At 41.4% G+C, this 12,764-nt stretch overlaps 3 protein-coding genes across 9 annotated transcripts; 1 reads left to right on the plus strand and 2 right to left on the minus strand.

The window, feature by feature from the left end:
- Window positions 1–1,114: 1,114 nt before the first annotated feature.
- Window positions 1,115–3,338, minus strand: mah (mahogany). The gene is made up of 5 exons (XM_068301064.1): window positions 2,599–3,338; window positions 2,433–2,542; window positions 2,233–2,373; window positions 1,971–2,177; window positions 1,115–1,916 (listed from the first exon to the last, which is right to left on the minus strand). The coding sequence occupies exons 1-5, from the start codon at window positions 3,282–3,284 to the stop codon at window positions 1,435–1,437; spliced, it is 1,626 nt and encodes a 541-aa protein (XP_068157165.1). The 5' UTR covers window positions 3,285–3,338; the 3' UTR covers window positions 1,115–1,434.
- A 197-nt stretch (window positions 3,339–3,535) lies between these two features.
- Window positions 3,536–5,864, minus strand: Nmnat (nicotinamide mononucleotide adenylyltransferase). Of its 4 annotated transcripts, XM_068300084.1 has the most exons (7): window positions 5,630–5,864; window positions 5,487–5,567; window positions 5,167–5,264; window positions 5,009–5,110; window positions 4,796–4,947; window positions 3,773–4,043; window positions 3,536–3,706 (listed from the first exon to the last, which is right to left on the minus strand). In XM_068300084.1, the coding sequence occupies exons 1-7, from the start codon at window positions 5,730–5,732 to the stop codon at window positions 3,665–3,667; spliced, it is 849 nt and encodes a 282-aa protein (XP_068156185.1). In that variant the 5' UTR covers window positions 5,733–5,864; the 3' UTR covers window positions 3,536–3,664. The 4 variants fall into 4 exon arrangements, with proteins under 4 accessions (XP_068156185.1, XP_068156183.1, XP_068156184.1 ...); XM_068300082.1 differs by having other exon boundaries at window positions 5,167–5,567; window positions 5,630–5,863; XM_068300083.1 differs by lacking the exons at window positions 3,536–3,706; window positions 3,773–4,043 and adding an exon at window positions 4,079–4,683 and having other exon boundaries at window positions 5,167–5,567; window positions 5,630–5,861.
- A 99-nt stretch (window positions 5,865–5,963) lies between these two features.
- On the plus strand, window positions 5,964–12,422 carry ssh (Protein phosphatase Slingshot). 4 transcript variants are annotated; one of them, XM_068301249.1, is made up of 9 exons: window positions 5,964–6,069; window positions 6,323–6,470; window positions 7,657–7,893; window positions 7,955–8,355; window positions 8,419–8,484; window positions 8,559–8,753; window positions 8,822–9,091; window positions 9,252–11,594; window positions 12,213–12,422. In XM_068301249.1, exons 2-9 carry the CDS (start codon window positions 6,414–6,416, stop codon window positions 12,265–12,267), a joined length of 3,624 nt encoding a protein of 1,207 aa, XP_068157350.1. In that variant the 5' UTR covers window positions 5,964–6,069; window positions 6,323–6,413; the 3' UTR covers window positions 12,268–12,422. The 4 variants fall into 4 exon arrangements, with proteins under 4 accessions (XP_068157350.1, XP_068157349.1, XP_068157351.1 ...); XM_068301248.1 differs by having other exon boundaries at window positions 5,973–6,470; XM_068301250.1 differs by having other exon boundaries at window positions 5,973–6,470; window positions 9,252–11,133.
- The last annotated feature ends 342 nt before the right edge of the window (window positions 12,423–12,764 follow it).

The raw sequence follows: 12,764 nt of genomic DNA on the forward strand, positions 1-12,764 counted from the left end.
GCAGCAGCCACAGCTACAGGTGTTAGGTCTTGATGGCTGTGTCAGGAACCAAAATCAACATCCACGATGACTACCGATGACGCGTCAACGTACGAGCCAATGTTGAAGCTGCCATCAAACAATTGAGTATTAATTTTAATAAATAATCACAGCGCAGGCAAAAGCAAAATAAAATGATTACCTATTTGTTTATTAGCTAAAGCTTTTGCATTGGGCTAAGGTTATCAACACACACAGACACACACACACACTCACACTTGAGTCATCATCATCTCGCCCCAATGGACCATGGGGCATGGATAGATGCTCAGTTAAAAACGTATTATGGAAGACGGAAATGAATGCCAGGAAAAAAAAATTCAACAACAACAATAATTTTATATTAAAAATTAAATACGCAAATACAAAAAGAACAGAATAAGGGGGGAAAAAAAAAAAGAATGCTATGCATAGAGAGGTAAACATCTGCCAAAGAATAAATTAAATTTATGTATGGGCCACAGAAGAATCCCCAAGCTCATAAGAATCAAAGTGTCTAGTCTCGACTTGGTCGCTGTGTTTAAATTTAAACCCTGAGCTCAGCTTCCCTGGCATGCCAACATCTTCGCCACAGTCACAGCCCCAGCCACAGCCTGTGTTGTTGGCCAAAGAGAGCTTCGAAAGGTGTTATCAGGTGTTGTTGTTGCTGTTGTTGTTCACTTTCCAGTTGATCGGGCTACGCGAACTAAAACTGAACTCATCTCAAATTACTGTCAAGAACAATAGTCAAAATGTTTTTGGAAACAATTTGGCCAAATGAAACATTAGGCCAAACCTGAAAGCGAAGAGACACAAAAAATAACGATATTATTATACCCTTTTTAGCAATTTTTTTTGTCTAAAGACGAGGTCAAAGCCAAAAATGAGAGACTTCTCAAAATGCTTTACTAATTGGGAATGCTTTGAATATAATCAATTACTTAGTCAGTGGTTTGTTTAAAACTAATACAGCCTTTTTTATAAGGGTATATGAAGATGATAAATGATGAGCGTGTGTGCAGTTGCTCGCAAAAATAAAACAAATAGTTGTATTTTGTGGCTTAAATTTTTTGTTCCTATGTATGTTTTTTTTTTTTTTTTGTTTTTAAACAGCTTAACTAATTAAATTTAGTTATACAGACAAGCACTTGATGTACACACACACACACACACATAGATACATATGTACTAGAGTCTGTGTATAATTAATTTATTAAATTTGTAGTTTATGTTATACAAAACACTTTAAATATTTATTGCATTATTCGCAATTTGCTAGGTGTCTGACCTGAACGAAGGACACAGTGCTGGGAATTCTCGTAGATGAGCCATGGTATTATTTATATTTAATCGTTGTTTTTGATTTTTTTTTTTTTTTGATTTGGGGTTGGCGGAAACCTCAAGTTGTCCCTCAACTTAATTGAAATGCTTTGTCAGATTGGTCAAACAGGGTGAGTTATTTGTAAATAAGTCGGTTATGGTAAACAAATTCAAATAGGTCGATAGAAATGTGGCCAATAGACCGAATATGAGCACAGCCATGGTGCAGGAGACATCACATTCCAGACGATGTAGCAAACGCATCAGACGCAGCCAGCAGCCACGGGGCGTATGAGGCTGGGAGGCCACTAGAAGTGGCTCCATTTCCAATTCAACAGGGTCGTAGTTCAAATCCAATGGCATGCTACCATAGCTAGCTTCGGCAGCAATACGCTGATGCACTCGCTCCATTTGACGTATCCGGCGATAGAGCAGCGGCGGGAGAATAAAAACCAATGGGCCTGTTATCGTGCCGCCCACAACATCCATGAGGGCATCGAAGCTGGGCACAAATTCGGCCATTAGCACTTCCAATCCTAGGACCGAAGAACGTATCAGCATGCGTTTCAGGGAGAGAGCTATAAACAAAATTTAAGTTAAAGCTTAAGGACTCATTTGGCATAGATCCTTACATTCTGGCAACTTGAAGTAGTTCTCGATCTGTAGAAACATGGCCGAACTAGCCACGGTCACCGAAAAGCATAGCTGAAGAGACATTAGTATCAACATCACATAAAATGGAATACTGGTGGGCAGTGATTGTAGCAAATTATTGGCAATCATTGAGCCGAATTTGTAAGCCGCAATAACGGAGCCAAAGATGGCCACGCCACAGGTAACTATTTGATATGGGAATGTGAGCTGGAATTGATAAGCAAAAACTGTTCCACTTACTAGCAATTCCACTCAGAGCAGCCCAGGATACCTGTGACTTGTTTTTCATATCAATTTGAAGGGTAAGCAGCACAGGATGTATATCGAACTGAAAGGCCAGTACACTATAGCTGTTGAGTACGGTAAGGAAGCCGGGAAGTTCTGCAAATGTCAGACACAGCAATTAATGTCAGACAACTGACTTTACCCAAGCAACTTACCCAGGGTTATTCCCTCGAATGGTTGACCCAGAGAGGGTGCAGCAAAGAGGCAAAACCAGAGCAGTCCCACAATGGTAATCATTACACAGACAGCAATGATAGCTAGTCCTCTACATAAGATATGTGAATCTAAAGCAAATTCGGTACCCTTGAATTCCAATCTTACCTCATATGCTTTGGACTGCCCAGCCACATGAGTGGACAAATCACCAAGCCCACAATTATGGCCCAGTAGCAATAGGAGAAATTGTAATGACCTGCACTCATACGCAGGACAACGGCCTCCAGATTCTGGGCAGCCATAACCACACTGGGAACGGCCATAGAAAAAATACTTAAATCGAGGAGCACAGAGACCAAGACGCTCATGTAACGTCCATATGCCAATTCGGCAAGTGCTGCATAGGGAAAGTTTCGCTTCTGCGAAATAGATGGATCCAATAGCTCTGCCATGCTCCAGCACTGGGATAACAAAAACGAAGTGTAAATCTGCAGGAATATGATTGATAGCACCAGTAGTAATCCAAAATAACCAAGTTTGACCAACAGAGCGGGTAGAGTGATAAACGGAAAGATGCCAAATAAGTCGACCACATAAAGGATGGCTATGAACAGCGATAGATTCTCTGGTTCGTCTTCGTAGGCCCGAAAATGTGGCAGGGCACTGAAGCGGGAACGCGACAGAAATGGCAGCTGATCGTGTTGATGAGAGGGTGTCAGCTGGACAGGCGGACGACGCTTGGGCAGGGCAAAGGATGGAGCACGCGAGGGCCGAGGAGCTGCCTTTTTATTTGCTCGCCGAAATAGAAACATTGCAAACGCGTCAACCGATGGCACACAACTAAAAGACATTCTAAGATAGAACTAATGCGCCAGCAACTGGCAACTAGAAACATTGTCATCTGATATGCTTAGGACGAGAAAGAGAGAGATGGCAGCCCAGGCGAAGCCCTTTCGGTGCAATGTCAATGCTCCGTGTTGCTGCAGAAACGATTTCACTCGATGGAAATGCAAGTTCAATGCCTTTGCAACGGAGGCAAGTGACCCACAAAATGACATCAATTTCATTTGAAACTGCTTAACGTAAATTGTAAACTATTAAGTGTTTGCGCTATTTGGAAATTCATTTAAATATTTGTTTACATATCATTCAATAAATATATAAATATTTTATTTAACGATAACAACAGCCATAATGTAGGGATCGGTTTACGATATGATCTTTAATGGTTCTAAAGTTGTACTTGACCAATTTTTTGCTTTTTTGCCTGTGACTGGAATAAGAATAACGAATTTAATTTCAACTTTTGTCAAGAGATTTGTTAAAATGTCATAATTACTTCAGAATTCTCGTCACTGGGCATGGTGGTGATAACCTGTACTGCCTGGCCGGGTCCAAGACGCAATAGTTTGGAGCCACGCGGCGATGAGTCGCCGCAGCAAAAGACTCGTGTGGTCAATTGTTGTGTGGCTGTCAGTGGACTTGGAGAATCCGACTCATCCATGTCTTGTTCAAGGGTAATTTGCTCATTCAGGTCATTCTTGTTGTTGTCCATATAGGCGTGATTGAAAATCAAATGAGTTGGACGCACTGCATCCGTTATATACTTACTATACATCCGATAAATATTAAGTAGGCGTGTCAGTACAATAACAACAACAATGACAAGTTAATGGTTATTTGGTAAAGATTCTTTGGCAAATTTTACGGGGTGCAAACGAATGGTGCGTGATACGTACACTGACCACCAAACTAAAATATTTACATAGATATTTATACAGGCCGTATTTATATATAGATATTAAAAGATAAAACAAATTCGACGTCTGATCAAAGAGAATCATGCCCATAATATTACATATTTACACGCAACAGCAAGAAACGAATACTAAGAACTTTGCAATTGGAATTTCCAAACATTTTTCTTAGCATCTGCTAATTGCGCTGACTCACACTCCATAAAAATGCGCCACTGCAGACGAAGTGCTTGCTGTGACTGATGGTAACGATGCATTTGGTGCGGGTGCGATTTTTGCTGTTGCTGTTGCTGCTGCTGCTGCGGATGATGGTGATGACGAGTTTGTCATGCTGGGGTTGAGGTGGAAAAGTTGGCATTGCCCTCAGGCGGAACATCCTGCCTGCTGTTTGGGAAACAAAATAAAAAGTTGCTCTGGTTGTGCAATCTGATCTATCTGATCTACTAAAGGTGGTGTGATAGTGATGGTGGGTCTTAGTGTAATCGTGTAGCGCCTCGTTCAGTGTACGTATCAGTTATGGTTATACATATGTGGGTAAGCGAATGAAAGCAAAAGAATAACAGGTGGAAAGTTGAAAATGAGTAACGTAATTAAATTGCACTTACGATGTGATATTATATAAACGATGACGCTTTATATATTCAAGAACCAATTCGTCTAGAAGATATTTCACCGACTGGCCACGACCTAGAAGACGACGCACCATGGAGGAGCTCACCTCATTGGGCACCCAATTGGTAATCAGCGTAATGTTACGCTAAAAAGACGTTCATTAGGAAAAAAAATTCCAATATAAGAAAAGAGTCCATTATATTTACCTGGTATTTAGTCAGAATATCCGATTCAAATATAAACTTTTCCGGATTTGAACCGGAGCGTGTAATGACTACCAGTCCATGATTCGCCACGATATTCTCAATCTAAATAAATATAATTAAAATTACTGCTTTTTTGTTTTTAATCTGTTTCTACACACATCTGATTCTGCCCACAGGCCTGGAACTGCAAATGATTCGAGCAAATCAGCTCCACACAACAGCTTCACATTTACAGGATCTTTACGATCGCCAATAGCTAGAGGTAACCATTCATGTATTAGTTTTTCATCTTTCGGTCTTGTCGAAGACAAATTCATAAAATTATTTATGTAGTTCTGGTGAAATTGCAAGACCGATGTTGTGCGTGTCCACTGTGACTGTCGCACCTCCCAGTCTGACAGGTGTATCCAATTGGATGACTGTAGGGCCAATTTCACCATGGCACAACGGTCAAGTGCCGGAGCCAATCCCTTCTTACCATACGAATCGTGAGTGGGTGATATAATGCCGCCGATGACCTTGTGCGTGCCCGCCATCTCAAAGTAATCCCGGGCTATCTCTAAAACATAAACAATCTAAGTTAAATAAACTAAAGTTAGTGATTTAAGCATTTGCTCTTACCAAACAAACGCATATGCATTGGAGTGGGCGGACTAAAACAACCGCAGGCTATTAAAGTTATGCGCGGCAACAGGCATTTTGTTTCCTCAATGAACGACGACATAGCTCAATTGCTTTTTATTAAAGTCAAAATGCGAAATCAATTCTATGTTTTTGTTGTTGTTTTGATTATTTATTATTAAAAACAATGTGACCGTGACCGCATAACCCAGAAATACCCTAGATACGGCCACACTAATCATTTGGACGTTGGTTTAAATAAAAGTGTTGCGAAACACATTTCCCATTTGCAGAGTTACCAACACTGTTATAGTTATCGATAACTTCTTGTCTAGTGTTACCAGATTTCGCAATATGGCGTCTTGGTCTTTATGAACAAATTTGTAAAATAATCAAAAAAATAATTTTAATTTGCAAATTATCAATTGTACAACGTGTATGTAAGTGTGTGCGGTTGCTTAGTGCTTATATTGTGACAGCGAGAACGAGAGTTTAAGTGTAGTTAATTGAAAAGAGCAGCCAAAGAATAAGGCTCAGTGCCGAGTGCAAAAAAGAAAAAGAAAAAAACAACAACGGCGACGTCAACAGAAGCAGCAGCAGGCGACAAACGCGAAAAATGCATTTGTAAAATTTAATCCTAAGACACCTGAGTCACGCTCGCTTTTTCTATCTCTCTCTCCGTCGCGCTCAAAGGACAAGGAGGCAGTGTGGGCAGAGGATACGATCAGGGAGGGGCAAGGCCTTGGATTGTCATCACCACCACAAAAAAAAACAGGAATAACAAATGGCGCTTGTAACGGTGCAGCGTTCGCCTAGTGTGGCTGGCTCCTGCTCGAATTCGGTGAGTAATACTATAATTGGCCAGACTCCGGATGAGATTTACTCCCCACCTTTCGTCCCACTGTTGCCCTAATGATGGCAATCTGTGACTCGTATGTATGCATATGTGCGTGTGCGTATGTGTGTCGGTGTGTGTAAGCTCTCTCTGTCACTTCACACATCCAAATTTGGGTTTGTTTTGGTTGTGGACGCTTCCTGTGCGTGTTTTCCGTTTATATGTATGTACATATTTATTTTTTTGGCCATAGATCCTTTGTGTTGTCTAGCCGGGCCAATTGTAACAAAAATTAAACAAACCAGAAACTTAAAGCGTATATGTACATTTGTATACGCTTACATATGTATATATAAGAGAGTGGGCGTTCTGGCAGCGTCATCGCGCATCTGTTAGTTGCTGTTGCTTTTCTTGTTGTTATTGTTGTTGTTGCCGTTGCTGTAACTCAAGCAAATCCGTAGCAGACGTCGCGACGTCAACCGACGCGCCGCATTCATTTTCAATAAACAATTTTGCATTGCCTTATTTGTCGTTTTTTTCTTTTTCTTTTGTTGTTGGTGGTTGTTGTTGTAGCTTTTCTTTTTGGCCCGCGTCCGTCTGCCCCAAAAATAGTTTCGGCCATCGTTGATATTGCTGCCCTTGGAATATTTATTCAAATAAATAAATGAGAGGCAATATTATTATATATATTATAGTTTATTATTTGTAAACATAACTGTTAACACTTTACTCTCTGCATCACTCACACACTCTTTGTCTCTCTCTATCTCTCTTTCCTTCCTTTGCTCTCTCTGCGTTTCCTTGTTCCTATAAAAGTGATTTATCATTAAACAAATCAGGGAAAATGTTTATAACAACGAAGTTGATAGTATACCCTACATAGCATTATCATTAGTGTTCCGATGGTTCATTATCATAAGTGGTCCGACCTAGCTCCTGGCAGCCATAAGTTGTAGGTACATATGTATATCATTTACTTTAATAGGAGGTATAAACTTGGCTTTTGGAGAAAATCTCTTCAATTTCAATTTAACAACATTGAACCAAAGAACTAGAAAAGAGTATTTAAATCACAAATTTTGATTGTATGTATGCAGATTGAGTGAGGAGGAATGATTTACATGACATACACAAATAAACGTTCCAGCGTGTTCCCTTGTTCTTCATTGATAATGTTTTCAATAATTTACAGGATGCCGGAGAGTCAGAGGATGATGAGGGCAACAAGAATGACAAGGGCGAATGCTTCTTTGCTGGCAAAGGAACCGCATTGGTATTAGGGCTTAAGGACATTGTGGCTCAGAGCGAGCGCAGGCTAAGCACGGACTCGATACGTTCCACCAATAGCACTCAGAGTAATAACTCTGATATCCAGTTGCATTTGCAGTCCATGTTTTATTTGTTGCATCGAGAGGATACGCTTAAAATGGTGAGAAATGCATAAATACATATTAACTTTATCTAATGCATTCACTCTCGCATCGCCGCAGGCTGTCAAACTGGAATCGCAGCGTTCGAGTCGCACACGCTACCTGGTGATTGCATCGCGGAGTTGTTGTCGCACTTCTTTCTTGAATGAACAGCGCATCAAGATCAAGCGTCACAATTCCGCCAAGTTGGCAGATATTGGTTCTTCCCTATCTTCATCTTCCACAGCACTTTCCCACAATCACCAAACACAAAGGCAATTATCAGAGGATGTGACCACAACAACAACCACTTTAACGGATAAGGATAAGGAGAACCGTTTGGGCATTGAAGCTGGCGATAATAAAAATACATCAGATATGGAGGAATCCTGTTTGCTAGGCATCGACTGTAATGAGCGGACCACAATTGGTTTAGTGGTACCCATTTTAGCGGACACAACAATTCACTTAGATGGCGATGGGTAGGCGTTACTATGATTTGCCTACCATTTGCCCTTAAACCTAATCCTTCATCTGTCTTCCAGTGGTTTTAGCGTGGCGGTCCACGAGAAGACCCACATATTTAAGCCCGTCTCTGTGCAAGCCATGTGGTATGAACAAAGCGCAAGCAGTAAAGATGTAAATAAATATTAATATTTATCCAACACAATGACACCAATTTCAGGTCAGCCCTGCAAACATTGTATAAAGTATCGAAAAGGGCACGTGAAAATAATTTTTATGCGAGCGGACCGTCCCACGAATGGCTCTCCAGCTATGAAAAACGCATAGAATCGGATCAATCGTGCCTGAACGAATGGAATGCCATGGATGCGCTTGAAAGTCGCCGCCCGCCTTCACCAGATGCCATACGAAACAAGTAACTAGCTAACTAGTAACAAACTAATCAGAGAGAATAATCATTAATCCTAATAATTATTTTTGCAGGCCAACCGCCAAGGAGGAAACTGAAAGTGTCATTAAAATGAAGCTGAAAGCAATTATGATGTCGGTCGATTTGGATGAAGTAACCTCCAAATATATACGCGGACGACTCGAGGAGATTCTCGATATGGATCTGGGCGAATATAAATCGTTCATTGATACCGAAATGCTTCTAATTCTTGGTCAAATGGATGCGCCCACTAAAATATTTGAGCATGTCTATTTAGGCTCAGAGTGGAATGCCAGCAATTTGGAGGAGTTGCAGAAAAATGGGTAAGTTAAAAGCTAAAATTCTATATAAATATCCTATTTATTGTCTACTTGAATTCAATTTACATTCTTGTAGAGTAAAGTAATTTATTATCATGTTTAATGTAAATTGAGATTTCCTAAAGGTTTATATACATATTGATTGCCATTTGATCTCTTCTAGCGTTCGCCATATACTCAACGTGACTCGAGAGATTGATAATTTTTTTCCCGGCACCTTTGAGTACTTCAATGTGCGTGTATATGATGACGAGAAGACCAATTTACTCAAGTACTGGGATGATACATATCGTTATATATCCCGAGCCAAAGCTGAGGGATCTAAGGTGCTAGTCCATTGCAAAATGGGAGTCAGTCGATCGGCTTCAGTGGTCATTGCTTATGCCATGAAGGCTTATAAATGGGAATTCCAAAGGGCTTTGGAACATGTAAAGGAGCGTCGCAGCTGCATTAAGCCCAACAAGAACTTTCTCAATCAGCTGGAGACATACAGTGGTATGTTGGATGCCATGAAAAACAAAGAGAAGCTTCAGCGTAGTAAGAGTGAGACGAATTTGAAGAGCACAAAGGATGCAAGACTTTTGCCGGGCAGCGAACCCACTCCACTGATACAGGCGCTCAATCAGGCCAAATCAAAGACTAGGGGAAGCAGTCAGGCAGGGGTTATAACACCCGAGGAGAATGACAATTCGTCCAGTATATCGCGATCGCATCGACGATTAAGCGCACAAAAACAGCGACGTTTTGGTCGCCGATCCAGTAGCACTTCCCCGAAGACCCCTAGCGCTGTAGTCACCAAACAGCAGAGCCAATCAATGGAAAACTTGACACCTGAGCGCAGTGTGGCCGAAGAGCCAAAGAACATGTGCTTCTCGGGTAGCAATGGGGAGAACTACAGTGTCACCCAAAACCAGGTGCTGCATATACAAAAGCACACGCCGCTCTCGGTGCGGACTCGTGTTCATGATCTCGAGGCGCATAAGGCAGATCAGTTGCCTGTGTGGACTTCGCTTACCAAACTGATAACCCAAACGTCCAATCTAAACGATAATAGCACCATGTCGCGTCAGGATTCGGGGTCATCGGATGTGTTTTCCTCACAGGTCGACAATGCCTTTGCCAAAGAGGAGTGTGAGAAGCCACAACGTCGCAAGACGCACTCCTGGACTGAGTCATTTGGGCCTAGTGGGGGAATTATATTGGATCCTCCCCAGCAGCAGCATCCTCAACAGTCACAACCCATTATGCTACGCCAGCGAGGTGTGCGTCAGCGAGAGTTTCCCTCGCGGCATGCCAGTTGGGGATCTGGCGATAATAGGAGTAGTTTGCCGCTACGCACTAGTTCCTGTAGTTATTATGATACTAATCGCAATACCACGGCCATTTTCGAAGGTGAAATACAGGACCTTAAACGTAGCAGTAGCAGCAGGAGCAGCATTGAGCACAAGACGACGCCAGGCGACAATTTTAACCAGTGCGGTGATAGTGGGCAGCTGGGCACCGTTAAGCGCACCAAGCAGAAATTAGAGGAGAATACTACTCTAAAAAAGCGTTGCCAAGAGGAGGAAAGTCAAAATCAGAGCCAGGAGCATCTGGATGCTGGTTCCAAGCGTTCGGTCAATCTCTTTCGCAGCGCCTCCTCAGCGGGCAGTGCGAGGCAGCGCCAACCCTTGCGTTGCAATAGTGAGGAACTGATGCACACTAGCGATATTGAGAACAAAAATACAACCAGCGATTTTGAGACAACAACAGTGGCAGCTGTGGTTTTACGTGGTGGGCCGACCCAGATAGTGCCAGAGGATCAGCGCATCTCGGGCAATGTGCAAATACTCAAGCAGAACTTTGAAGCCAAGGCGGCAGTGGTGGGAGTCAGTGGAACCGCCAGTAATGTGGTTAACTGTACGGCCAATAGTAACGCTGTTATTGCTGCTGGTAAACCAAAGTCAAATCATCAATCACTGCCCTCATCGCCGGTGGCCCAGCATTCGGATCATGCCGTTGTCGGGGGCACTTCAACATCAACGTCTAATTCATCTGACTCCAGCGTAAGCGAATCTTGTGATCGTAATGTGAAAGGTCTTGTGCATAAATATCAAACCACTTCATGTAGTAGTAGCCAAACAACATCAAATCCCCCGCCTGCAACAAGCATACTGCCGACGCCTGCTGTCATTGCCGTCACAACAACCACCAGCTCGAGCTCCTCGAGTACGATCAGCTCCTCAACAATTAATAGCTTCAAGCAACGCCCGCGCTCCTATTACGATCGATCGCTGTCGACGAACAAAACGCATGATTACAGTGAGAGTCGACCGCCACCGGCACCAGCCAGACACATTGCCAATGCCAACACACCCGCCGCGGCAGTCGTCACCACGAACATGCAGCAGCAATCTGATCAGCAGCAAGTACAGCATCGTCGTCTAGCACAGCATGGAAAGACCCATCCACTCACTAGGCTAAGTTTACCAAAGCAAAGCTTCAACACCGCTGCTTACAATACTATGTAACGAAATGCTCCAACTACCTATCAATCATATATCCCATTTCCATATCCATATCCTCTCAATCCCATTTATTGTTTTTTCACAATAGTCCCTAAGACATTTTTCACACATACATTTGTAGTCTGCTTTTTCATATTTATATATATTTTGTTTGCTGTTTTTCCCATATCAACCGACCATAACCCCCTTTTATCCCCCACCACAACTTTATTATTGTTTCATTAAGCTTTGTGTTGACCCGCCCCGCCTTCATTTACATATATTTATATATGATTTGTGAACAGTGCCGTCAGGAACTATTGGAAAAACAAAACAAGATAGAAGAAAAGAAAACATAACAGAAAAAAGAAACTATAAAGATGAAACTGTATTTGTATTTGTATTTTTTAAATTACTTGTAACTGTATACATATTTATTTTATATTATGCAAGAACTGCCTACGAATAAACGATTTATTGTATATACTTACATTTCATGGCTTCTGTGTCTGTATGTGTCTGTGCATTCATCCTGTGGCCACTGTCCATGTTCTCCACACTCTTTTCACCTGTACATAATGTCAATAGAACTTTTTACCTGCATTTTTGTGACCAGATTTGTGTGTATTATTTTGCAGCCTATTCCGCATGATCCGCTCCTTCCGTTACTCATGGGCCGAGTACCAGAAGTGAGCACCAGCTCTACCAGTTGTCCACCTTAAGGCGGATTTGACAACCAGCCCCAGACCTAGCCCAACTTTTAATGAACATGTCTATTTTATTTCACTATTTATCAAACATACGAAACAATATAATAAATACACGCATCGTAAATTTATAACTACAAACATAGAAATGAGAGGCCTTTTATTTTTTATGTTAGAAATCATTTGATTTTTAGCATTTAAAAATGAATACAAATCCCTTTATTGGACAAAAATGGTTGTGAAACACAAATGTAAGGTGTTATAGTTATTTATATCTTTAAATAACAACACAAATCTTCTAAAAAATTTCTGATAACGTAAAAAGTCGTAAAAATTGCGAATCTGAGTAAATCTAAAGTTTTTGCCATATCGTTTAAGAATTTTGATCTATAGTTATTAATTAATTAAAATAAAACAAACAAAAAGTTATCTACCCATGTAAATGTAAAATATTTTCTCTACGCAACAAGGAAGCCAGATCTA

This window comes from Drosophila tropicalis, unplaced genomic scaffold (assembly GCF_018151085.1).
Source record: "Drosophila tropicalis isolate 14030-0801.00 unplaced genomic scaffold, ASM1815108v1 contig_878, whole genome shotgun sequence".
Classification (NCBI taxonomy): Eukaryota; Metazoa; Arthropoda; class Insecta; order Diptera; family Drosophilidae; genus Drosophila; species Drosophila tropicalis.